Source organism: Pseudopipra pipra, chromosome 11 (assembly GCF_036250125.1).
Source record: "Pseudopipra pipra isolate bDixPip1 chromosome 11, bDixPip1.hap1, whole genome shotgun sequence".
Taxonomy (NCBI): Eukaryota; Metazoa; Chordata; class Aves; order Passeriformes; family Pipridae; genus Pseudopipra; species Pseudopipra pipra.
In genome coordinates this window covers 12151945-12179572 of record NC_087559.1, presented here as the reverse complement: position 1 = coordinate 12179572, position 27628 = coordinate 12151945, and the positions used below count along the sequence as shown (strand labels likewise).

The 27628-nt window shown below is 48.3% G+C and overlaps 1 protein-coding gene and 2 long non-coding RNA genes across 3 annotated transcripts; 1 reads left to right on the top strand and 2 right to left on the bottom strand.

Moving 5' to 3' along the window:
* Positions 1-7498: 7498 nt before the first annotated feature.
* Positions 7499-11232, bottom strand: LOC135420041 (uncharacterized). Its single transcript, XR_010433307.1, has 2 exons — positions 8391-11232; positions 7499-7798 (listed from the first exon to the last, which is right to left on the bottom strand). It is a non-coding gene; the product is annotated as an uncharacterized LOC135420041 (long non-coding RNA).
* Positions 11233-18178: 6946 nt separating this feature from the next.
* LOC135420040 (uncharacterized) lies at positions 18179-26187 on the bottom strand. The gene is made up of 3 exons (XR_010433306.1): positions 24511-26187; positions 23970-24056; positions 18179-18451 (listed from the first exon to the last, which is right to left on the bottom strand). It is a non-coding gene; the product is annotated as an uncharacterized LOC135420040 (long non-coding RNA).
* On the top strand, positions 21027-21690 carry DNAJB8 (DnaJ heat shock protein family (Hsp40) member B8). The gene is given in 2 exon segments (XM_064667002.1): positions 21027-21274; positions 21276-21690. Coding segments are annotated over 2 exon segments (663 nt in total).
* Positions 26188-27628: the final 1441 nt, after the last annotated feature.

Below are 27628 nucleotides of genomic sequence, written 5' to 3'. Positions count from 1 at the left end.
CTGGCACATAGCTGCCTGCATGGCCCCTGTGCAATCTCAAACCAAGTTTCGCTGTCACCCAAAGGCTGTGCAGAGGATGTGCTCTGGCTATCCCTGCTGAGGGGCAGAGGGGACTCGAGTCACGGCTGGGCTTGGAGCAGCTCTTCTCTCAGGTTTACTTAGCTCAGCCCAAACTTAAAACATTTTCTTTGGAGAGTCAGATGGCTACCCAGGGGAAGAGGTGACCTGCCAAGCTGTATGACATCTTTTTCCTGTCTCTCCACCTCCTCTCCCACCACACTGTGAAGTTCGGACCTCTGCCTGTAGTCCCACTGGCTCCATGACCTGCAGGGATGTCCACGGGCAAGCTGGCCATGGCTGTTTTGGGCAGATGGACTGCTGAGCCTTTACACTCACCTTCCTGCAAAGGCAGCTTGAAACACAGGCATGGAAGCAACCCTGAGAGTTAATGCTCCACCATGTAATTTTTAAAAAAAAATGTTTTCAGCAATAGTAGACAAGACCCTTTGGAATGATAGTTTGGGAATGTTTGAACAGTCGTACTCAACTGAGGTGCACAGCCCTTCTGCATGAAATTGTCTTCCCTCCTGCTACCCAGGCATCATAGCAAAGAGAAAAGCAACTTTCCCCTAACCCAGTGACAGAGCCTCCCTCACTAGGATCTCTGTTTCCATGCCCTCATAGATGAGATCATCTTCACCCACTCAAAAAGCCAAAATCTTATCCAGAAATGGTCCAGAACATGAATCTGTAAATGGGCTGGGGATCTGACACCAAGTTTCTTTCCAGAATCAGTCCCTCTGCCTGCAGCCACCACAAATACCCCAGAAATGCTGCAACACATCCAACATGATAAATACTTTCACCAGATCTATTTAAAACTGGAGAACATGCTCAGCCTGCTGTTTTCTGTTGAATTTCAGATGAACCCTATGGAGGAGATGGTTTTCTCATTGTCATTTTTATCCAGAAACAGAGAAGCCTGAGTAAGGTTTGAATTCCTGATTGCTTCCCCACATCTCCCCTGGTTCACCATGGAGATCTACACGGACACTCAAAAGAGTTAAATGGAAAAGCGAGGGGCACTCTGTCTGCTGCAGCAGGGAGGGATGGCAGGGGTGGACCCTGGGCACAGAGAAGTGGGTACTGTATGGTACAAACCCACACAGGGGGATCCGGGTCTCATTTCAGGTTCATTTGCCCATCACTGTTTCACTTTAGTAACAGACAGAAATGTAATGACCTAAAGCTCTAATTTTTTTTATTATTATTTTTTAATTGCCTTCCCTCCCACCCAAGGAACAGAGGGACCATTTAAAAAATAGTACCCTGCATTTATATTTCCCACATTCCTTGGTGAAGAAGTGCTGAAATTCAGAGAAAGACTCAGGGCAAGGTAGTCCTGATGTAAATTTTGAGTAGCCCATGATACTGGTTGGCTTTTTATAAGTCAGCAAATAAAACCATTCAGGGAGATATGGCACCACAAATGGTTTTACTCAATTATTCATCATCCTGTGACATCTTCATCATACCCTACCTGAACCGTTTGGAAACAGCTGATTATTGGTGACACGTTTCCATGCAGACTTGCTTAAAAACCTCACAAACAGACCTAAAAAAAAGAGAAAAAGGCAGTTTAAACCCATCTTAAAAATGACTTAAAAATATCCAACTCTGTCCCATCTCCTCCTGCCCTCTTCCTACCATCTCCATCTGGAAAAAGAGACCATAAAGCAGTTTTGTGCAGTCACATGTAAATCCCCTGTCTCTGTTAAGGCAAGAGATTAGCCTGTTAACAAAGTTACCTTGTCACCTACCCTGCTTAATCCTTGCATTTCAAAGTGTAATTTCATTGAGCGCCTTGGAACTGAAATCTGGTGTGTGCTATTTATTTTGGTCCCTACTTTTTTTTTTTTTTAATTTTAATTCATCTGGAGCTCAACGGATTTTTTTTTTTTTTTTTGCCTTGCTGAAACCTGGGACTTTTGAAAAGGCAACCCTTCTGCCGGTTTTATTAATTTTAATACATTTATTTAACCCATCAGGGACTGAGGTAGTGCAAAGACCTCTCTCCTCCCCCTCTCCCCACACCTTTCCGAGACGACAGACAGTCTCCACACAGTGCCGTACGGCTGGTGGTGCAGCAGAGTATCCTAGACATAAATCTGTCAATACAAAGAGAACAGCACACACATAAAAAATGTGGCTAAAACCAAGAAATGTAGCATAATTACAGGTTCATTACTGCAAACAAAAGCATCCCCCGATCCCACCCCTTTGGCAGGGACGGGAGCAATTCAAACAGGCTCATTATGTAGTTACCTAGCCAGGGTCAGAGCCTCCTGAATAGCTGCAGTGCCTCTGCTTATTATCCGGGCCGGGACGCTGGGAATGCGCCGGTTCAAGCTGTGGAGTTGCAGGAGTACTGGGAGCAGCAAGGCTCCAGGTCTGCTCCTATTAGATCTTCCTACCTATTGTTAATCTCCATCTTCAGAAGAAGATCTCCCTTTGTAATCGCTTTAAAGAGCAAAATGTGCCAGGTTGACAGCCTTGGAGTCTGAAGTCTTGTGCTTATCTGCCCAGTGGGTACAGCATGAAAAGGGGAGACTGGGTGCAGCAACAGGCATGAGAAGGGGGACAACAGTTTCATCTCCATTGCCTGCTCCATTTCCTCTCCAAGACTGCATGCCACAAGGCTGGATGCTGGCTGGGTAAGGCACACAGTTCCCACAGTCCATCCAGCAAATACCTCTCTGCTTGGAAACAGCTCGTACTGAACATGGGCTGGAAGAATCTCAATTTTCCAAATCATCCTCAATTTCCCAGAAGTTTGAGGGAATTCACAACACACTAAACCAGCATGCTGCCTTGGGCCAGCAGTCAAAACTTGTGCCCAAAACTCCTGTTCCAGCCCTTTGCAAGCCTGTGCTCCACGCCACCACTCCTTCCCCGCACCCAGACGCAGGCAGATGCACAAGCAGCCCAGGGATGCAGACGGTGCTTTTTGGACATTTCCAGCCTGGGCTCCCTTTCTCACCGGGCCGGGAAGTGGTGTGAAGTCCCCTTTGACACCACGTGCCCCTTCCAGAGCCACAGCTTCCCTCTCCGGTGGCCTAAGAATTGAGGAACTCCAAACGGCACCGCCGAATATTCAGGGAACCTGACAGCCCCCTTCCCCTCTGCCTGCAGCAGCGGTGAGCGCCACTAGCGCACCCACGCTGAGCCTGCCTCCATCTATAACCCAAATGTCAAAACATTTCCTCTTACAGCCCCATTCGTCTCGTGGAAGCTCCAATCCCAGGTCCTAGTCACGCTGCTTTTGGGGTCTGCCTCGCTGAGCTATTACTGCCACTGCCCCACTGTGCGCAGATAAGAATAGGCTGCTTCTTCTGACTCATTTAGCTGAAACAATGGAGCCACTAGAGGCCAAATTAATCCCCGGTGACTTCAGCAGAGCTACACCAGTCTAAATTTGGTCCCAAGCGTACAATTAGCACAGAGGAAAGCACAGTGTCATGACAGTCTCTTGGCTCTCCCTCCAGTCTCCCTTCGCCAGGCTCACCCTCTCTGCAGACCAGCTGGGTGCTCCCTCTCAGCCACCTTGGTGCTCATGTCTTGCCATTTCTGGGCACTGAGGAGGGCACCCTGCAAGAGGAAAAGGCAACTCATCTCCAGCAGTTTTTCCCTGGGAAGGGCAGATCCTGTTTCCCTCAGCAGACAAGAAGAAAGAGCTGGTCCTCCTCACCTTGGGCTTGCAAGTAATGAAACCCATTCCCTGTGAATACATGCCTGCAGGCATCCCTCCAGCACTGGGTATCCTCCCGATGCCTTCAACTGGCAGAAAATCTCTCACAGGTCTTATGTGCAGCCCCTGGCATACAACAGGTCATTAAACTCAAGCCCTGACCAGCCTTTCATCATCATCATCATCATCACCATCATCATCATCACTATCACCAGTTCTGTGGCAACAAGCTTCTCTCTAGTAATAACTAAGCCACTGAATTACCCTTTTGCAGCATATTTGTATTTCAAATGTTGAGAAAATATTTTGGAAATCATACAGAAATTTTCTTTGGTGACTCATCTGACCAGGCACTATGAGAAGCAGAGGCATTGCCCATCTGCTCCTGCCACCACACAGAAACGCCACGCGCAAAAAACAAAAGGAGCAGAAAGAAATTAATTAAAAAGAAAAGGGAAAAAAAAGGAAAAAAAACTCCAAAAAATGGAGTTAACCAGGACTTTTCAAACTCCCAAAACACTTCCTCAAAAAAATGGTTTGTGTGTCATGCATGAGCAGAGCTTGGATCACAGAGCTACTTCCATGTCCTGCTCTGCAGCAAGGTGTGGGGAATGCCATGCCAGGAAGGGCATGGGGTAGGCTCGGGACTTCGCTCAAACTATAAGAAAACTCCTGCTAACCCCAGAAAATGTGTGTGTGTGAGAGAAAAAAAAAAATCAAACAATGAAAAAACCATCTATTAATTTGAGAAAAAAAGAAAAGGGGAACAAAGGGTGGAGTGTGGAACTGGAGAAGGTCTATGCTTGATGCCTCCCTCTCTGTGTCCCCCTGCCCCCTCTGGCTCCACAACCCAGAGCCTTTTCAAACATTCAGACTTCTCATTCCTTTGACAATTCTTCAAAGGCTCCAGGATTCGAGGGAACTTCCTGTTTCATCGCAAAACCTCGCTTTCTTTTCCTTTTCCAGACTATTAAACCCCGCGCTAACGAAGTGGTGTTTGCCGCGTGTCCCACGACCCTGCCTGCTGTGTGACAATAAAGTTACACCACTCAAGGTGTTTCGGTCCTTACACCCCCCTTCTGACCCCCGAGTTTACTGCAGAACAAAGTCTTGTTAAGCTCGACACTGGAAAACATATTTCCTTCCTCACATGCCCATAGACGTTGTTTTAGCGTTGTATGGGTTTCGTGTATTATTTTGTTATTGTAGGGTTGCTGGTGACAACTGATCTGCACACACTGCTTTGTCATTGTAGGGTTGCTTTAAAACCCTAGACTCCTGGTCTTAGTTTTATTTATTTTAGGAAAAGGTAGTTTTTAAGGGTTGAAAAATAAACATGTTTAAAGGCATATCAAGACAGCGAGATGTGGCGTGGAGAGGAAATCCTGTCAAATCTGGGGCCTTGCCTGCCTGAGCTGTGCCCCTCGAGCATGGCCATGCCCTCGCCTCTGCTCTCCCGTGGCTGCCAAGACCCGCAGCCTCCCGGCAGCAGTGACCGACTTCTGACAGTCGGCATTTATGCAGTGCATATTAATGTCGTTGTGAAAACAGCGCCAGCATTAACAACTCTCAAAGGCTTGAGTTACTGTAAAAATCTGCACCAGACATGGAGTTTAAAAGTTCAGATAAAGGAAGAGGTGGAACGAGAAGAAAAGAGCAAGGGGGTGGAGAGGAGTGAAGTGCTGACTTGAATGATAGCACAGTGCTGATGGCTCTCAGTGGGATGGGCAGGCACCGCCCCAAGCAGGATCCCCAGTGCTGCCAGGGAGCACCTGCAAGGGCTGCTGGAATGGCTTCTGGAACAGCTTCTGGAACCCTCTTCTCTGTTTGCTGGTCGGTGACCAGGTAACAGAAAAGATTTTGGAAATCAAAAAAATTCATCCCAGCACCAACCCCACCTACAGCATCCCTGAAACCTCCTAAATTTGCTCACTTAGACCACTGTCAGAGTCCAGTCCCTCACACAACTCAAGGGCAGAGAACAGCAGTGATGGCGCACGGGCTCAGACCCTCACCTTGCCCTGGAATCATGTCTGGGTCTTGTTTTCCTCATCCACTAAGGAAAGGGAGAAACATGAGTTTGAGCAACACTGTGTAGGAGCAGAAACATGTGACAGTGCACCCTTCCCAGCAGAGCATCCACAGCTCTGTTGTGAAACGAGAGACCAAGAAGACAATGAAATTAAGGGGAAAGACTCCTGTCAAGCTAAATAATTAAGTCCCAGAGTACATAATTGATGGGCTCTTGATGTGGACCCTAAATCATTTACAAGGCTGGTGAGTAACCTGACATGTGCAGCTCTGGCATTGCAACAGCAAGGGACAAGCGTCCCCTGCAGCAGGGCTAACTGAGCAGGTCACACGGCCTGGGAACAGCTCCACAGAGGCTTGGCTGAGTCGGGGTGCTCCACCCACCCGCCCCCACCCTTCCCTAGCTGCTGTAAGTGGGTTGCTCACCATCGAGCCATCGCAGTTGCCTGGCATTGTGCTTTGGTAGACAACAGTAGCTCCACCAACCCAGGAAACAGATTGGACATGGCAGGACAGGGTGGTACAAAAGGGAGGTGCTGCTGTTTCTCTGCCAAGATTTTTCAACCAGCTTCAGTTGAGCACAACCTCAGCTGAATCCTAAACATCAACACAAGCTACTCAGCTCCATTGTAACACACACAGTTTTTTGTCACCATCAGAGAGTCAAACAGGGGTTTGCCTGTAGCACGCACACGCTCTGCTGGATACAAATGTCCCTGGCCAGCACTGCTTGGGAGCAGCTCTTTCAAACTGCTCCTCTCCCTGCAGCTATGCTGATCCATGCCCCTAACCCAGAGAGATGGAGCAATCAATACACAAATGAACCGCTGGACTAAACAGGGCCATTGGGGACAGGGCTGTGCCGTGGACACAATCCCTGGGGGTTCTCTGCCTGAGCTGAGGCAGAGGATGCAGACACTGCAGCTGACTGCACTATCCCATAAGAAAGACATCAATCTCAAAGGCTTTTTCCACTGTCAGATATCTGCAATGCTCTTTCCTGCCCCATCAGTTGCAGAAGTCAAATGGCACCGTGCATTCCTATTCTGGTATTTTTTTCTTTTCTTTCTTAATTCCTTTGATCTTTTTACACTCCATCATCAAGAAAAGCTCTCTCTGCCCTTCTCATACCTTCCTGTGACCCTGACACCTGCCTTGCAGGAGCACCAAACATGCCCCAAATCTCCTGGGCATCACCAGCTGCCCAGCCTGGTGACAAGAACATGGAGAAGGAGCACAACCCAAGGCTGTCTGCTGTCATGCAGACTGACCTGGAGAGCAGCATGCTGGCTCCACACTGAAAAATACCACTGTCCCTCCTAGTTGCCCCCTGCTCCCAGTGTTTTGACAGTCAGCTTGATGGGCTGAGTGTGTTAGCAGAGTCACGAAGAGCCCCCGCCAGCTCCCCTCCACCCTGTGCCCACCCCAGGCATGCGCCGTCTGCCTGACACTGCCTACAAACTCTATTAGCTTTGTAATTAAAAACAGCTGTAATCTGATCAGGTGGAGATCACGGTTACAAAATGAAGGAAGCCATTAGCAGGAAATGTTGTGGTTCAGGCAGACATCAAATCAGTTTAAAGAGATTGGATTTCATTGTTTTTATACAGTTACTCCATTACTATAATGCACTGGGTCCATTTAAGCGGCTGGCTCGAAGGAGTGCTCATAAGGCAGTAGTGACATCTATGTGAAATGAACGGCATAAACGGCAAACTCTGAGGAGATAGCAGTGAATTTACACCCCTCGCTCTGTGGTGAATATTAATGCACCAGGAGCTGCTGGAGTGGGGTTTATCAGGGGCTGGTTTTCTCTCCTCTTCCTCCAGTCCCCATCGGTGTTGCTGGTGTGTCTGTGGGACTGAGAGAGCCTTCCCAGTGGGGATCAGATCCAAGGACCATTCCTCTTTCCCCCCAGCCACAAACCAAACCACAGGTCCAGTTTCTCAGTAGCGAGGTGGAGTGAGAACTGAAACCACAGCAGCCACATCGCTTCGCTTCCTCCCGGCCTCTTCGCTCCTGTGTAAACACCAGCCAGTCAGGACAAAAGAAGGAGAGTAAAATATTTAGGTTCTCACAAGGGATGTTGCCCTTTTCCTCTATTTCCTGCCACAAAAAAAGGGGGAAGCAACCTGTGTTTGAGAGCATTAGACTGGCCCGAGCCCAGTGAGGTACGTGAGGTGGCCCAGAACCATTGCCATCAGGAGGGGCTCTCTGCAAAAGCTGCTGGCTTCTGTTTTTAGTTCAATCCTGCCCTGAAGCCCATAGTCAAGATACAGCTTAGATACCTGTAGAAAATCCTACACTGAGAGGCACATGATGGCCCCTGACTTGCTGCAAGGTGGTGGCTAGAGGAGTGAGGAGGATAGAGCACGGGAGTTTTTACGGTATTTTGGGGTTTGCACAGCACCAGTGGGGGCAAGGCTGGTGAGTCGAGCTGGACCAGCCTGCTGTGAAAAAGCACAGCCAGAAGCAATGTGAGAGAAGGGCCATGTTCCCCTGATTTCAGCCCATCCTCAGTGCCTGTGAGCTCCCTGTGCTCCGAGCATAGGCACCAACTGGTGTCTCCAATTCTTCTATTGACAAAAGCCACCTGTGGTACCACATTTACCTGTTCCATGCCTTATAGCTTCCTTCCAGCAGGAAAATAGGGAGAGAGGCTTCATGATGCAGCTGGTAAAGGGTCTAAGATGAGGAGAGGGTTAAGGAGATGCAAACACGATGAGAGCTAGCTGCCAGGAAGGGAACTGTGACCATGCCATGGTCCTGCCTGAGCAGTATAAGGACTCTTCAGGCAATACAGAATACAAACACCTCCCTCCCCTTGCCAATCTCATAATCAGGGAAAGAGATAAAAAGTGCCTTGCAGACAAACACTTAGGCTGCCTCCTACCCACCACACTGATCTGAGCACAGGGAGCCCCCACTCCAGTCAAAACCCTCTTGGTTATCACTAAATCCCTCTTGGCTAGAAAATGGCTCTGTCATCTTCATACTAATCCAGTTCCCATGCAAACAGGCAACCTCTTTCCTTCCCTGCCACTGCTTATCCCCTTCGTCTCCTGTCCTCCCCCTCTCCCTTTTCACCCCAAACTGTATCAAATGCATCAAAGCCCGAGTAAATTATGTTCCCTTTGACCCGCTGGCAGCAAGTTCAGCCACAGTACATTAACAGAGCAGAGGCTGAAGTTTCATGGTCAGCGACAGCAGAAGCGGAGGAGGAACTGCAGGCCTTGTCACTGCATTGCTTTTGCCTTTAGAAGCAATGTTTTCAGCCAAGGTCAGTGGTACTCAATGCTAAGGTTTGGGGCTCAGCCTGTATGGGAGAGTGGGGGCAGCTGTGAAGCTGGGAGTTGATTTCAGAGCAGCCCCCACAGCTGCCTGTCCCAGCTGGGTGGTCTGACCCAGTGCTGTGATGGCATCACCTCCTGCTAAACATCTCTGGAAACAACAGGCTGGACAGGGGTTTTAGGGGCCAGTGGGAAGGGCAGGAGATGCGAAACAGTCAGGCTGACTGAATTTCTGCAAACCGCTGTGTGGGTGCAGGTTTACTCTCTGGGGTTCACAGCCCATGCTGGGTTGATCACGACCTCCTGAAACACTCCCTGCCCTGGTGGTTCCCAGGGCGTGGTCTGGGCTTTGGAGTTTGTAACACTACATGTTACAATGAAGCTGCAATCTGGGCAGCTTCATGTGGTTTGGGATTTGCTTGCAAACGATGCCCATATCTTTGCTGATGATTGCTGCTTAGGCTGTGGCTTGCTGCAGGGAGGAGATGTGAAGCTGGCAAGGCCCAGCAGGTGATGGAGATCTTTTGGGGGAACATTGTGGGCTCAAGCTGGATAAAATCACTAGTGTCTCCAGTTTCTTGCCAGTTGTTCCTGATGTGTCTGAAGTTGTGATGCCGAGGATGCTCAGCATCAATGCAAGCCTTGGTGACAGCAGCCTTGGCACCACATGCACAGGGACCTGTGTCGAGAAGGGGAATGAAACTGGAGAAAAATGCCTGCAGCATCTCTGGCTCTTACACACTGACTCCAAACAAGATGGTGAGGGATGTAAACCCATAGTAAAACATCCTGTTGCCTGTAGAGAAACAGAGGTGTGCAGGGACTGGCCATCATCTCACAGTGCTGAGGCAGTTCATGCTGTCATGTCTTGGCTGCAGGGCTGTTTCTGCCGCCACTCTGGGCGTCATGCAGAGTTTGGAGCACCCTCCTCCGAAATCGCTGCGACGGCCATGCCAATCCCCAAAGAGGCGGCATCAAATCTGGAGCCTGTGAAGACACTGCCAGCAAAATAAATATTCAGGAATATTTTTAGCCTGCTCTTGTTCAGAGAGAATTTCTTTGTGTCCTTCTGAGGAGCTCGCCGGATCTTTCATCGGTTTGTTTTTCTCATTAGCCGGCATAAGCTTTGTTCTTATTTAATAAAGATTAGGATCTGCTGCCTCCAGCCCTCTCTTTTTGCTCCTCCATCAGGCCCGTGGGGGCTCAGGCTGCAGTGACATGTTTGATGTTGGGTCGTGGATGTTGAGATGTGGGACAGAAGCTGTCCAGGGTCTCACATTTGCTTCCCCAAAAAGCCCTGTTCCACATCGCTTCACCCTGGCACTGCCACCCTCTGCAGAGAGCTGCCCTGCAGCGGGAGATGGGAAGTGGATGGGACAGAGTGTTTGGGAACCGCTGCCTGGATCATCCAGAGGTTTCCAGGCTCAGCTGGCTTGAAACATTGCAAAGGTCTCGGTCTGAGCCATCAAGAGTTAGAGCGGGGGAAAAAGCAGGGAACAGCTGATACAGCCTGTGCATGAATCTAATAAAATAGGAGACATGCCATAAATGGGGGAATGGCTTCTTCTTCCAGCTTCAGAGGTCAGAGAGATGTAACAGATGTCCCACTCTTTATATATGATTGAATTCTCCTAGTTATGAGAAAAGTAAAACAGCTACTTTTCTTTCTTGCACTGAGCCATTCCTCAGAAAGGAATGAGCTTAAAACAACAACAGGTATGAACCTGAATGAATTTTATAAACTCCCAGAAGAAGGCAGTGGGGTCTTCTGAGCTTTGAAATTCTCTGCTGACAGCCCTTACTGCTGTGTGCTGCTCTGGTAGGACTATCAGGGCATCCAACTGGGATGGAGGCTGCTGTGTGCCAGCAGAACACTTCAGGGGCCGGACTGATGCCACATCCCTGGGAAAGGGATAGCAAGGGGCTGAGTTCTGCCTGTGACGAAGGCAGGACCTGTGTCCCAACTCAAGCTCCTCCTTATTCTCTTCACTGCCAACTGCATGGACCAGCTGGGCCATTGCTCTGCACCTCAATGTAGCCATCCTTGGCACTAGAGTATATCTACCATGTAAGAAATACTGTGGTTGTTTACTTGTGGTAACATATATAATTAAGTTTATACAGATCTAGTGCTATTAATGTTACTATATGTTAATGCACTTCTTTCTTAGAGATTTTCATTTAAAAAAACCCACCTTTAAACACTCACACTTGGTACAGAGGCTCTCATTCCAGCAGGAGAGCCTGTTTTGCATATGCGTAACTTTGAAGGGGATGAATAACTTCATGGCCAATAACATTTATAGCTTTGCCTTGCACAGGGAGATAAGGGCAGAGGAACGCAGGGCTCCGGGGCAGGAGCTGTTTGCTGAGAGGGGCCGGGAAGGAATCCAGTCCCCACCCTGCTGGAGACTTACCTGCGCCCAGGTGCGCAACGGCCGTGGCGCCGATCCCCGCCAGCCCAGCACCAGCCGCTGTGTAAGGCTGGATACCAAACCTTCTAGCTCATTCTGGCATAGCTGGAAGGGGAGGAGGAAGGGGGGACAGGGGAGGAACAGCAGGGAAGGCAAATTTTAGAAATACTTTTTGAACAGTCACAGTTGTAAATGAACTTACCCTCACCATGTTTGTGTCACTTGTGTTTGCTGCCTGGGGCTGTGTGAGAGCACAAGTTTTCCTGGCATGACTACTCTTGGAAAATCAGCTTCCAATCCATATATGATAGTATTCATCAAAACCACAGTTCTAATTTACATGCACTGATTTCCATGCCAGAAACCATGCTGCCGTCCAAGCCAGGGATAAAAATGCCACCCTGTGACTTCCCTGCCCAATCACGACCAACCAAGGCACTTCAAAACTCAAATATTTTCCAGGGATTGTTTGCAACCCACAGTTTAGAAATAGAAAATGTTCCCCAAATTTATGTGGTGGCTCAGCACCATGACTGCACTCGGGGAGGTTTCCTGATAGGTATTTCCCAAGACACCACAAAGAAAAAACAAACAAAACCTTGAGAACTAAATCTTTCAGATCCACAATTTCTTAAATATTCTTCATTCAAATTTTCTCTCTTGTTTTCTCAAGAGCCTTACACCATGCTGTAGAGATGTACTGACAGGTCACCAATGCACAGGGAAGAACCTTGCCCTTTTAAACCCCTTCTGCCCTGGCCAAAACCAGGGAGAGGTTCTCCTTCCTCTACCCATCCTAAGCACAGCCCAGTAACCTGCTTCCTCTGCTCCAGCCACTGCTCTGCTTTGTGCAATGAAGCAAAGGTTGGTGCGGTGGAGACAGAGCCCTTAATAAAGATAAAATCTATTTCTAATGTCTATAAAAACCAAACCCAAATTCCCAGTTACTTCAACGTGAGTTGTGGAGATGGAGTAATGGAGAGTGGAGTTATTTATTAATAGAAGGGCATTTCAGTAGAGATGGGAGGATGTGATATGGACCAAATGGAGGCATTTATAGAAATAATGCTCAGGAGGTTTTACCCAGCCTGGCCAGGTGTCTCAACATCATGTCCTAAGAACAGTTGTCTCCCATTCCTTGAAAAGAGTGTTTGGGGGAGCTGTGTGCTCACGGAGCCCTGCCATCACTCAACCCGTTTCCCTCAGACCTGGTTCTCTTTTCCATCTGGAAGTGGAACCAGAAGAACAAGCATGGAGGGCAGTCCTGTTCTTGCTGTGATTTTTGGGAAGCAGTGTGATGCTGATACATCGCCCCAGCTTAGACTCTAGCCCCCCTACACCCAACCCAGGGCAGAGGGAGCCATAGCCCCTCCAGCACTCTCCCTGCCTTTACCTGCCTGGGCATGGAGCTCCACAGCCAGGAGCCTTAAAAATTGCATGAGACCCCACTCAGATTCCTACTGCTGCTTCCTGCAAAATTTGTCTCCCTAAATTTCTAGCTGAACCCTTTTTAACACACACCTCTGTCCTCGCTTGGCAAGCAAACAGTGCCGAAATTCCCACCTGCCTCTCCCTTGCAGCCCCTTCTGGAGTGGCTCATTAGCCATGCAAATAAAAAAATGCTCTGAGAGCCCGATGGCCAATTCCCCCCCTGCACTGGCAAGGAATGACAATTCACGGGGGTCTTCAGGGAGCTGGGACGGAGGGAGGGAGGAACGCGGCACAGCGTGGCTGCATGTGGCAATCAAGCTTTCCCACCGCCACTCGTCCCCAGGGAGCATCCCCGCTCCTGTTGTGGAGAACGAGCAGCGTCTCTCCCTCCACCTTGTTAATCCCCTTTCACTGTGCTCCCGCGCTCCACTCTCCACCCTGACGCTCCAGGAGCCCTGGGAAAGCAGCGCCCAGTCCTCGCTGCCTCTTCTCCTTTCTGCCTCACTGTGAAGCGGCGCGGGGAGGGGACGGGGAAGAAGGGGAAATGTGCGTTTTCTTAATTGATTTTGGTGAAAAAGGCAAGCAGCCGCCGCACTGCCAAATTAATTAGTTCCAGAGCTATTTGCAGTTATGAGCCACCTAAGATTAGTGGTCATTGCGTTTTGGTGCTAGGGAGCGGCGGGGGAAGAAGGTTTTATAAGCCTGTTTTGCTCTTCTAGCCTTCCTTAAAAACAGAGAAGAAAATAAAAAAGACCCCTGGCCCCCAGGGCCAGCTCCTGTCCTGCCTCAGCAGAGAGGATGAGAGTGAAGTGGCCAGTTTGGTCCCTCTGACATTCTCTGTCCCACATTGAACAAAGCGGGCACTTGGCTGCAGCTCTGGCCAGGCTCTCTCCTCCTTGCAAGGGCTGGCCGTGCCCTCAGTGTCCCACCGCTGCCATCCCCGCCTAAACGAGGTAGCAACACCAGCTCCCACATCCCCGTCAAACTGTGAGGGTGGACGGGCAGACACAGCGGGTATCACCCCCGGCGATGTTTGGCCCCTTTTGTCCCCTCTTGCCCTCCCTCCTCAGAGAGCAGAGTGGGCAGAAGGCTGGAGGAGAGGCTCCGAAGCCCCGGGGTGCGGCTCGCGGGGCTCAGATCCCCGATTAGATGGGAACGCCTGCTGCAACCTGATAACAAGGCAGCATCTGACAGGGAGGCTCCGGCAGCGCTCCCTGAGTCGAACAGCGCCCATTGTTTCAGGAGATATTACCCTGCACACATGCTTACATCTGGATATCGATAAGCGTGCCTGTTTATGCATAAACACAGTACAACATGCAGCCACATACCTCTGCATTCCTCCTTCCCTCCCTCCTTTCCCCCCCTCCCCTTATTCCTTTATCTCCTCATCTGCTCCTGCCTGTTAAACGTTATCTCTGCTTCGCATTCAGAACCGAGTCCCGGGAAAGGGCAGTTCTGGTGGGTCACATAAATGGGGTGCTGAGGAATGGCAAACATTTCAGGTGAATTTCCAAAGTTTTCAAAGGTCTGGGTGGAGGGAAGCAAGGGAAGCAGCCTTGTCAGACCAAAACACTGCCAAATAGACTCCAGCCAGGGTAGGAAAATGCAGAGTGGTTTGGCCAATACATGCAGTGTGTTTCTAAGTCTGCTCAGGCAGGACCACTGCCTCTGGGCATGCACCCTTAGCTTCATCTGCCCAGCCATGCTCCCAGGCAGTAAACCTGCACACACAGCCCTACATTCGCACGTGCTCTTGTGGCATCAATGCCACATCTATTGCAAGTCAGATCAAAAAGCAAAACAGCAGAAATATGGATTTTACAGTGATTAAAAATTATTTTAAAAATATAACCTCCCCTTTTCCTGTTGCTCATTTGGTAAAAGAAGGTCTGAGAAATGAGCAAACACCAGGTGTACACAACACCACCCTCAGCACCTACAGCTGCCCCCAGGGGCTGGGGCCACACAGCCATCCCTGAGAGAAAACACTGCTGAAACTGTCAGCTCCAGGCCTGGACCTTGGGAAATGGGAAACCTCCAGCAATACCACCTTGGAGGCCCAAACCACTTTCTTCAGAGAAACATGGAAGGAACTTGAGGACTGGCTTCACTGAGAGGCTGGTGTGCATTGTTGCAAGCACTGCCATTGGCCCCTGTGCTGGACCCTGAAAATGAACCCTGGTGCCCAAAAGAAGACTTGGCACTGACCCACACATGCCATTGCAGTCTGGGGCTTACCCTGAGGCATCCAAAAGCACATCCTGTCCCAAGCACTGACCCCTGGGCACTTGCACAAGGATGGGGATCCATGAGGTCTGCACCAACCAACTGCCGAGCCCACCCCCTCCACACTTACTGTGTATTGGGGGCTTGGTCCACTTGTCTGCGGAGAAAGTCATCCCATGGCATCTTCTGGTGTCCTCCCAGGATTTGTCTCCAGCTCTCCTTGCTCAGACAGTGTCATAAGCTTTGCTCCCAGCAGGTTGGCACTGGGTGCTGCATCCACACGTGGGCTTCAGTTAGGGCTCCCGGACCAAAAGCTGTGTCCTCGACGTGGGCTGGACCGTCCTAGGAGCAGGCTGGTTTCCAGCTCTCCATCCTCCTAGGAAAAGAGGAAAAAACATGTAATGACAAAGGTGCTTACAACACCTAGGCAATTTATTTAAGGAACTTTGTCCTGGACCAACACAGTGACAGCCATGACCCAGCTGTAGGAAACTAATGACAACTCACACCAGAATCAGCTCGACACATTAACTGCTCCTCCAAAAATCTCTCCTCAGCCCTCTGCTTACAGGGGTCACCCAGCTCCAAGGTGGGGGACACAAGTGGCATAAGCTCGTCCAGCACTAGCACTGGTTTCTGGGCTGAAGCAGTGGCAGGGAGTCCATGCCTGTACATAAGCAACAAACTGACAGTGTGCACAGGCAGGATGGCATCTCCAGCCAGATGCATTGGGAGCCAGGCAGGACGGAAGGGCTCTCTGGAGAGCAGGGGTTTGAGCAACAGGAGCAAGGACATCTCATGAGCCCAAGGCAGTGTGGCTGCACTGCATGTAAGCTCTCTGGAATGGGGCTGTATACTGAATTTATGAGCTCTTAAGTCATCACATTTACAATTTATATTCTCCCGTCTTTTAATCTCAGCAATAAACTCGGACTAAACCTTTGCTGAGGCAGTGTGGAAATTTCACTCTTCCTGGCAGCCTCATATATAAGGTGCCCATAGCCAGGAGAAATATAGGCTTCCTGACAGCTTTAGCAGGGGTTCTTCTCCCTTCTTTACTCCCAGTAAAGTAATCCATAATTGATCAGTCCCCCACATGCTACACGGGTTGTTCAGGCCCCTCTTCTTGGATGTAGGTATAACACACTAGCAAACACTGGAGGACAAACACTTACATGGCCCATTACCATCCCTCCTACCTTCTAGAGACAGAGACTGCTTCTTTTAATCAAGAGGCTTCAGATCTATGTGCACATCACCAGGACCCTCACCTAAGTTATGTACCACTTAGGACATCCCCCTTCCACTGCAAACTAGCATCACTGGTGCATATTTATCCACCCGCAGTTGCTTTACTTCAGAGGTCCACATCAGCAAAACTATCTCCAGAAGGTTTCCTGCTGGAGTGCTGGCTCTCAACAGGGACTAGTGTCCAAAGAGAATACCTTCTTCACAAACAGGCCTAAAACTGAGATGAAACTAGCACTGGTAAAGCTACTAATGGAATCAGGCCCTCCCCCTTTGGACAAAACCCACACTTTCAGAAGAGGGTGGCATCATTTCTGCAGAATGCTTGAGTGGCCTCAAATAACACACTGAACTGTCAGGCACAAGCCCAAGTGATGGCGTGAGCCAGCACTGAAATAATGAGAAGCTGATCTACAGCTTTTCCCCTCTGGTTTATTAAATGAATGCTCCACATACCACTTCCCACTGACTGGAGACAGAGAGAAAATCCCAGAACAGTAACTCATCATCCTTTCTTCCCCTGAGAAGATTCAAGGCTGTGGCTATGTATGGATGTTGTGAAGTGATAAAGTTGCTGCGGCTTCACGAGTTGCCACACATCAGCTGAACTGTGCCATCTGACCATGCTCCCGGCTCCCTGCAGCTGGGTGGTAAAACATGTTCGCTCACGATGGGGCTGGAGCAGGTACACCCTCGGCAGGCTCCAGATAAGCACACTCCGCTGATAAGCAGTGCCTCATTAAGCCCCAGGACTCAACGGCTTGCATTGCAATCCTTGGCCCAGAAGTCCCTCCTCTTTTCAAGACTTAGCCCTCAGTCATGGAACTAGCGATGGGAAACTGCTCTGGGAAAGCGGTCAGTATTGGATTAATTCCTGGGTGTAGCACAGAGAGGATGGAGGGCCAGGGACCATGACGAAGATGGTGGAAGGACCAGCCAACCATGTTGCTGAGTACAACTTCAGCATAGCCATATCTGGATGAGGATACTGCAGATGACATGTGGAGATGACCCTGTCAATGAAACCAAAGTGCTCTGAATTCTGCGGAGGTCAGAGTCCATGGACACAAGTTACAGCAGCATTTGGACTTTCCAAGACTGGAGCAAGTTCTTGCCACAGGTGTGGGGAATGATCTAACACAAAAAACATGTCAGGCCGACTATTGACTCTGCTAAGTAAGACCAGACCTCCTCTTTGACTTCATACCTCAAAAAAGAGGTTTTGTGAGGTTCCTGTGCTTCCCCACCATCACTCAGAAGAGCTGGTTGTCTTCTTGCCTGAACCTTCGTTTAGTCTCAAACCCCAACCTGAGTATCAGAAAAGCTGGATTAAAGACCGAGGTCCCTGGATCTTTCAGCTCTGTGTCCCAGCATCTGGGTATCCCTCCCAGCCAGCACTCCACAGAGCCACTCCATCTCCCACCCTACAGCCAACCTTTGGGCTGAGCCCAACACATGGGATCAATGCACAGAACATGCTGACCCTCTGTCCTGCCCATAGAGTGGGGAATCCATGTAGTTTAAACCTTTTCTGCTCAACATTCACAGCTGCAAAAACAGCAGGCAAACTCCTGACCTCCCAAGACCAAGCACCAGGCACCTATCCCTCTCTCCTCTGCTCCACCCAGACACTCTTGGGATGGTAGCTACACACATTCATGACAGGTTCTCCTTACCTAGCCATTGCTTTTGTATTTTGAGAGGTAAGGAGACATTTTTCAGGGCAAGTTTGCTATTTATTTTTCAATCTTGTTCTGAAGTCAAGCAGGTCCCTCTCTTATGAGGTCGGCCCAGTGTGCCCATCCCTGACCGTGCTCCCCGGGAACACGGCTCCGAGGGTGAGCACAGCATCCCCTCCCAACAGGGCTGCCCCACAGGGGGGCATCTGATGACAGTTTGACTGGTGGAGCGAAGCACGACTCATGTTTGTTTGGATAGTCGAAGAACTTGGAACAAATGTCTCTGACTTGTTTGGCTTAGATAAAAGGACCCCGGCCTTGTCACAGAATCAATGGTGCTGGTGAGAAACCACTCATGTAGAACTCCTTTGCCCTCAGACCCTTTTAAAACAGAAGAAAACATAATAATAACAACAATAACAACAACAATAATAATTGTTTAGGTTGGAAAAGACCTTTAAAATCATTCAGTACAACTGTTAACCCAGTGCTGCCAAGACCACCACTAACCCATGTTTTTCAGTGCTGCAACTACATGGCTTTTCAATACCTTGAGGGATAGTGACTCAGCCATTGCCATAGGCATCAGCCTGTTCCAGTTATTTACAGTCCTTTCCATGAAGAAATTTTTCCTAATATCTAATGTAATAAATAAAAATAAAAAAATAATAATAGAAAAATATTTTCACAACTCAGAGGCACTCAATCCTTTCTGGACTAGGGCTCCTTGGGGTGCCAAGAGTAAGGTCAGGGTTTGAGGCTGCACAGTTGGGGTCATCTGTGGTCTGGGTGACCAAAAGCTTGGGACATTTTGCTGCTTGGTGTCTTGTGTTTTGCTCCCCATCCTGACCTGACTGACAATCCCTGCCCTTGCAGACCTAAGGCTTGGCTGAGAGGGAAGAGCAGGCTGGACATGGCAGTGCCTGGAGCAGGGAACCAGGGGGACAGGGACTACTGCATCCACATCCATCTGGCATACTGAAGCAGCGAATGAAGGAAAAGGAAGGAGGGGGTGGGTAGAAAAGAAAATCCCAAAGATCCTCGGATAATAAGCACCATTAAGGTTAGTCTGTCTCATGATTGTTTCTTATTAAAAAGAGACTGTACTTTATCTGTGCAGGATATGCTGTTTGGATGAGGGAATTAGCAGAGTGACTGCCTCCATATCATCTAATTAGCAAAAATGTTGATAAGCAGATACAATCACATATGATTAGGATCCTTTTAAAAAGCCACTCCATTAATTAAATAGACAGAAAGGCCGCCTCCAGCCCTCGCGTGCCACTGATTAGAATACAAATATTTACACTAATCTCACCTCCATCAGCCATGGGACACTTTTGAGTATTTTTAGTGACATCAGATTACTATTGATTTTCATCCCCAATGTCAGACCATTTTGTTAGTATCTGAAAGTGCTGCCTTCAGTTTCGGATGCTTTAAATCATGTTAAGGGTTTATCTTAATGACGCTGCTGATAACCACTGTTCAGGTCACTCGTACTTTCTCTTCAAAGAACACAGTCTGGGCTGGTTTTTATTGTTTGTACTTGAGATTTAAGATACGAAAAACATTTCTCATTTCAAAGCCTTGGTTTCTAGGGATGGGACTGCCAGGATAATTTGGGTCTAGTTACTTGGTGTGTGCATGTCCAATTTCCCTTTCTCCCTGCCTCTCTTTTCTTTTTTTCCTTGCAAACCCTTTTTGCTCACAGCAGTGGCCTGTCTTGAATGGCTGCTAATCTCTGACGCCTGCTGCAGGCAGCAGACAGACAGGCAGTGAGCATCCTCCATTCGGGGATGACAGGAGAAAACCACTCCCTACTTTTCAGATGGGTAGGATGCACTAAATCCAAGACAGATAACCCAGTGCGCCAGCCAGTCTGAGATGGGCTCTCATCATCAAAAGCAAACAGGGGAGGAGATGCTTTGCAAAGACACAGCATAAAGCAGAGTCACCTCCTTCCTTCCATACTCAGTCCCACTCCCTGCAGTAGATAACTGGCCTGGGACCCTCTCCAAGAGACTTTTCTCATGTCCCATTTTCCCTTCTGGGTAACAGAGAGTAGGAACAGCAATTCCTCTTGAAATTTCTGCCAAGCATCTGCACATGGACCATGCTGGCAGTGGCTAAGAGCTGTTGGCACTTTTTGGGGATTTGTGGGTGGTAAGCTTGGATCCCCCTCAAGTCCAATGGACAATCTTAAAAAACCACTAGCCCAAATAAACAAATCCCTTTGGTGAAGATTTCAAGCACAGCACTACAGTGTGAGTGAGCCATGAAGTCTTAGCTCTCCCCTCAGTGTAGAAGACCACTTTGGGATGCCTTGGGATTGCAAAGAACCCTCTGAGTTGAAATGGGCAGCAGCAGCTTGCTGCTGGGCCCAAATTAGTTTTGCCATTGCTACAGAAAAATAATTCATGTGGCACAACCACCCTGTAACTAAGAAAATTTCTTCTGTGCCAAGAGACAAAAGCTAACATCTCCCCAACAAGGTGAGCCCACAGGACCACAAGCTCCTTTGCTGCTTTGTGCTTCCTTCAGCTCCAGCCTCCAGACTTCCCTACAGCAACTTTTACTGCCCAAATATGACAAATACCTCCCTACTACTGGCCCATCACTGACCAGTGAGAACACCAGCAATACAAAGACCTTCCCCAATGCATCAGCTCAGTCACCTTCCTCTCTCTGTCACATTGCTTTCTCCAGGTTGACATGGTGCCCCTTTCCTTCATGGCCCCCACACATACGATGTATGTTAGGACAGCAGCCAGCTCATACGCTGCACATATGCTCTTTGGTCTGGCCAGCTCTCGACTCCTTCCCAAAGTGTGGGATAATGGAAAAGAGGGCAGTGATCTGCAACACATGCTGATATTAGTAGGTGTTTATGACACTGTCTTACAGACAGATGAGTTCTCATTACTGGCACTTCTTTGGAGACCTTCTTCATGCAATGATTCCCTGTGAGGATATTGTATTTCCCACAGGAACGGCAAATCCAGGGAATAGAAACAGATGCAGGATAACCCTGGACTTGATCATCAAAGTTCAGCTCCTCAGGCTGAACTTGTCTGATAAGAACCCCAGGAGCAAGAAGGAAGCTGAGAAGAAATTTAAAGAAATTTTGGAAGCACAAGAGGTTTTGTCTGACCCTCAGAAGCGATTGTTGTATGACAAGTCTGTTGAGAACAGAGTCAACAGAGGGGTTTGATGGCTTCTTTCGTTCTCCTCATGTATTCTCCCATCAAGAAGAGTTCTTTGGAGGGAGGGATCCATTTGCATATATTTTCTAGAACCCCTTTGACATCAGAATCAATGGTGAAAACCAGCACAATACAAGCAGAAGAGGAGGAAGCTCCAGCCCATGTACTTCCTATAGGGAGTAATTTATGCCATGGAATTCATTCAGTCACAGAAAGCTCTGCGCCTACACCTTTAGTGAAACCACAGTTAGGCCACATGGTCCCACAACAATGGTTAGCTGTACTAAAGTGATCAATGGCAAGACAATCACCACCTGGCCAATCTTTGAGAATGGGCATGAGAGAAAGGAAATGGAAGAAGATGGCCAGCTGAAGTCTGTGAAAATCAATGGGACAGAGATCCTGAATTCTTAATGTTGCCAGCTCAAGCATTAACTGCAAACTGTGGGATGTGCTCTCGTAGCTCAACAGATGGGAGCTACTGCAAGCAGTAGTAATAAATGCTGAGTTCATGGCACAAACAATGCAGATTTTTCAATGGTTGGGAACAAGCACTTCATAGGTAAAGATATGGTTATGCTAAACTAAAGAGTGGGACTCCACTAAGCCTGTATAAGGTGATAGATACTGCTTGTTCAGCTAACAGGTATCACAGATACCTGGGAAAGCAACCTTGCTGGTTTGCTAAAGAGACCAAGTTGATTAATATAGCAAAAAAAGACAGGCTGGTTCATGGACAGGTAAGAGAACTCTATGACAAGCTATAGGTCCCCTTCCCACTCTTTGAAATGCCAGTGTTGAAGTCTAATAGCTGAAAGAATAAAGTATTGCATGAACCTCATACATAACCCTGAGATATAAGTGAAGAATATCCTACCTTTGGTTTATCAGAAGATGCATATTCATTGAAAAAAAGGTTTTGTACACTGGCAAGAAGGTAGGTGAAGTTCAGTGGAAAATGCAGAGCACAGAGGAGAGGGAATGGCGTAGGAAAACCAAAGGAAGGAAAAAAATATCATTCCTCAGACTGTAAAAGAAAATTGGGGCTTTCTTGAGAAAGCCCTGCAAATTATGACCAAAGACCCTGAGGGAAGTACTGTGTAGCTCAGGGGTTGAAAGTGAGCAGGGAAAAGGTGAATTTGGCTCTTGAACTGGGACAACCTATATTCCCTCTCTGCTTGGAGCTGTTCAAACACAAAGAGCTAAATCCAAACCATGAGCCAACAGATTCCAGGGGGCTGATTTTAGCTCCCTCTTTGTGCAAAGCTGGATGTGCGGACTCAGATGGTGCTTTACCATCCTTATTGTCTTGCTCACAGCTGCGAGAGCCAGTTCACAATACATTTCTTGCACAGCCTGCCAGCACTCTGCTTTCGTCCTCCACTGAGCTAAGGAACACAGACCCCACATTTCCTCCCTCCCCTGTGCTGACACGAACTGCTGAGCCTTGTTTCTTGCTTGGCCAGATCACCTTGGGTGTTTAAAATCTTACATGCCTTTTAGTTTCGGTCCCACGCTACATCCCCTTGAGTTTCCCAGCTTTCCCTACCCACTGATGTCTCCCTGGAGACTGGAACTAGTTTTCAGGGACATTTTCACTCTAATCCAGATTGCAATTGCTGCCTGTGTTTGGGCAGGTCTTTGCATCTGTTTCCTCTGCTGTAAAATGGGAATAACAGACTCTCATGCTTTGAAGGAGCCTGTGAGGTAGTGTTAGTAAAGGACTAACATTAAGCAATAAGTTAAATTAGCCAGAATGCTGCCACCCTTTATTCAAAGCCTTTTACTTTTTAAAAGACAAATGTAGCTTAAATCACCTTCCTTAGCAATTGATGCCATGTCCACCTTAGAAAAACAGACCAAGACTGTATTTGTTATGTTAAGAGCTATTAAATCTCTCTCCCAGTGAGAAAAAGACAGCACTGGAGGCAAGTAGAAGCTTAACTGCATGTTGGGTTCATGGAGGGAGGCCAGCAGTGATGGGAGCAGGGGAAACCTCAGTGCTGGGACAAGGCCTGTCTACTGCTTCTCCACAATTTGGGAGCCACAGTCCTACAGGCATTGGGACTCTGAGAACTGCAAAGATTTAAGGGGCTTGGTACAAAAATATTATTTTGGTCAGAGCAAACACAAGTAAATGTTTCTACCAGTACTCTGTGGACACCATGTTCTTGAGAGATGGCTTCTTGAATTTACGTTATCTTGCTTCAGAGAAAGTCCATGGTAAAAAAAAAATCAAAACAAATTAAAAAAAATTAACAAAAAAACCAAACTGCACATTTCAGATTGGAAACTGAAATGGTCTTTGATCAAAATAACATGTTTTGAAATCTGGACCAGAGTTGAATTCCCAGCTCCTCAACCTTTTCAGCTTTCTAGTGCTAAAACTTTTCTTCAGTCTTGTCTCTAATGGGATATTTTTATGTATGCACAAAATATTTCTTGATCTGAGATCAAGAGATGCAAATCTACACACATCTTAGACCTATCTTGTCTAGGATCACCAGTTCTCTCTCCTATGAGGGTGTCTAAGGCAGCACCTAAGAGCAAGTTCTTCCTTTTCCCATCTCCTGGATCAGAGTGTGTTGCTGTTTGCAGCCACAGAGAGTTCCTGGGGCAGCTCTGACAGCTGCACATACCAAAACCTGCTAGCAGGAATATGGGAACGCAGATTGGAAAGGGACCCAGCTTACCCAGTGAGTTTCAAGTCCAGGAGGTCCTCTACCATATCTTCCTGTGCAGGCCACACAATGCCTCTCAGCACTTTCTGAGATTATTGTCTGAGATTTTAAAAAAAAAAAAAAAAAAAAAAGAGAGTCATAAAGGTCTGGTGGTAAAAGAGCAGGTCAGACTGCATTAGCAAAGTCCTGCATTCCTGCAATAGCAAGAAATCTGCCAGGTGTGCCCAAACCACCCCTGGGAATGGGTTGTATCTCTGTTATAGAGAAAGGTAAGTGAACCCCAGCAAACCTTGCCTTGGAAGAGAACAGTTTTCTGTCCCAGGACATGGGATCAGACTCACACTGAGCCTGCCAGGAAAACCCCAACACCTTCAAGGAGTTTTTAAAAGCTTTTTCTCATGCCATTTAGCAGCTGCAGTGCCGGAGGAAGCAACACCAGATGTCCAACCAGCCACAGCACAAACTGGGAGTCTTTGCCTTGCCCAATCCCAGCTCTCTGTTCCTCTTCCAAAAATGCATCTTCCCTCTAAAAAGCTGTATTTTGGGACCTTGCCTGGTTGGTGGTGAGTCTTTCAGGTGTCTTCCTGGCTGAAGGTGCTTGCATGCACTTGCATGTGCAGTCGATCCACCTCAGAAGACCACGGGTACCTGCGGCAGACCCTCGTGCGCACTGGCCCCTCATCCTTCCAGTCACTGCTGGACTTGATGGGCTCATTTCCAGCACCAGCTCTGCTTGAAGATGTCACACTGGGGGGCAGTTGGAAGCCTCCTGTTTGACCGCAGCTCCAAACCCAAATGCAGGGCCCCGGCTGGCCCGGGGCACCAGGCAGAGCAGGGACCAAAGGTGGCTTGAGCACCGTTGCCGAGCCTGGCTGGCGGTCTGTGCTGGGAGGCTGTGTCATTATTTTATTAGCATGGCCCACAACTACTTTAATGTGGGCTTAGGCTGCAAAAACAAAAACATACATAAAAGCATTTGGAATTACTTCATAAAATACTAAATCACAATATTAACCAACTGACCTTTGCTCTGTGCAGACCTGCTAATTTTAGCAATTACAGCCAACAACTTGAACATATCAAGTGGGCAACTGTTTAACAATAATGACATCTGCTTGGAAAATCAAATTACGTCTAAACATCTTTAAATCCCCACTAGGGGATACCTGCTTTCTTTTTGCAACTGTTAGTCTCCGTCTAATAGGATTTTAAACTCACAGCCTGCTGCACGCTGTGGTGGCAGCAGCCCCTCTCCCTGGAGTGACAACAACAGGACCGACATCCCATTAAGCAGGGAGTGAGAGTCTCTTCTTGGGCAGTGATGGAAGTGGTTGGCCTAATCTGATAGACGAGTGCATTAGCTGGATCCCTTTGCTCTCCTGTCCCCCCTGGCAGATACTGCTCCTCTCCACAGCCCCCCAAGGTTACATGTGCTGGACACAGCCAGGGCTGATCTCCACTGGCTGTTTCTCGGGAAGGATCTTGCTACCAAGATGGGCTTTGCACCAATCAGTGCCATCTTTGGAGCAATGGACATGAGATTTCCTCCTACAATGCCCTCAGGCTAGTTTTATTTTCTGTGTTGACTTCTGTTTCTTTCCTCTCTTTTCTCCTTTCTGTCTCTATCCTCAAGCTATTTAAATCCCTTCCTGCTGCTTCCTGCTTCATGAGTGAAACTTCAACACTGAGATCTGTTCCCTTCTATAATGGGAACCCCTAAAAGACAACAACTCTGCAGTTGCTTTTGTAGCCATATTTCAGGCCTGTACATTCTTCTTGCCAAGAAAAATGACGTTAGAAGCAAATGGGAGCACTGAGGAAGAGTGAGCACAACAAGACCACCCAACTCTCCAATAAAGCACAACAATGCAGATCAAGACCCTCCACTATAAAATCAAAGGTCCTTATTCAGCCCTCAGTTAGGTTGCTGCAACACCCTGAACTCTGCTGATCTGGCAGCAGCCTCAGCAACATGGTTCCACTCCTGATCACTCAGCACCCTGGGCTGCAAGGCTATTGTCAGATATTTGAATTAAGATACAAGAACAGAATATTTCCGCCCCTTCTCCTCCCTCCCTCTCCCTCCCTCCCCGACCAGTCTGGCACTTTTCTGATGGAGCGTGCAGCAAAATCACAATCACATGTTTGCAGCAGTAGGAGGCCATTGGCATGGAACTGGCTGTGATGTCACTACAAACATTTCCACCCTATCCCATTTCTCCAGAACAGTCTCCGTTTTTATGACCCCATCCTGAGATCTGCAGGAAATCAAATTGTCCTGATTCTATTTTGAGCGCTGGTGTCATGGCATCAATATATAACGATGTGGTGTCAAGCCGGAGAGGCCCGAGCGCTGTGTCGTGGTGTCACAGCCGGTTTGCTTTGTGCAGCTCCACGGACTGGATCGCAGCCCTGCGGATGCCACGCTTGCCGTGCTGGGAACGCTCAGGACACAAATGCTGTGCGAAGGGGATGAGCTGCGGGGGCAGGACGCAGGGCAGGTCTGGCTTTCATCCATCAGCAGCTCCCACACCCCGCTGGATGTTACCAACTGGGGCACAATGGTAGCAGGGGGCAGAGCAAGCGCACAGGCACGCAATGTGCGGTTCCTACACCAAGGCACACTGGGTGCCAACCACTCTGGGGGCTGCACACGAGGGGAGAGAAGAGCATGGTTGCAAGGCATTCATGAAGGGCAAGGGGAGATGCAAGGAAGAGAGAGATTTGGGGACAGACAGACACTGCCAAGGTGCCTGGGACAAGAAATCAAATGGTAATCTGACCAAAACAGGGAGAAGCAGCAACCAGCAGATATAAAAGCTTGTCTAAACTACAATTACCATCTACACAGAATGAGCCATGGGTCAAACTCCCCTGACTAGCGATCTGAGACTCAAACAGGGGTCTAGATCCCACTGTGCTCATGAAGCACTTCTGTGATGCTTTCCACCAACACATGAACCCCTGCAGACTGAAGATCTCCCTTGTGCCTGTGTCTCACAGGGAAGAATTGGGCCCTGAGATATCTCTTGCCAATTAAGCTCCAGTGGCTACCTGATTCATCTCCTGCACTGAAATCTTATCTTCTCCTCAAAGAACATCAGATCTAACACACAGCAGACACAAAACACTCCTGAACTGAGATCTCCAACAGAAGCAACAACATCTGCAGCAAAATTTTATCTATTGGACAGAGAGCTTATCCTGGAAGAACTTAAGACAGCCTGCAGAGTCTCCTGGAGCAGAGCAGGAAAAAGCACCAGTTTGACTAAAAAAAGCAGTGGGAGAGACATGGTGGTAGCCTAGAGCTCCTAGAGAGCAAGAGAATATGGACTGCTTCTCAGAAAGTGTAGTGGGAACTCCTCTATTATTTTTTTTAATGTAAGGGACAGGATAACTCCGTATCTTTAAAGTTTTTACAGAAGGGTGCAGGTTTGAATCTCACATTAAGAAAAAAGCTCCTGCAGGAAAAGCATTTTTATCAAGCTGTGTTACAAAAAGTTAGATCCTCTTTGCAAAGGCAGAAGAGGGCCTAGCGATGGAATTTGAGTATTTCAAGGCTGACATGAAGCGTACCAAGTGCTCATATGTGCTTGCTCTCCACAGTACCAGAAAGTACCATGCTACAGCCCAAGACAAGAAGGGGTACTAACCACCCTTGAGGCACTTTG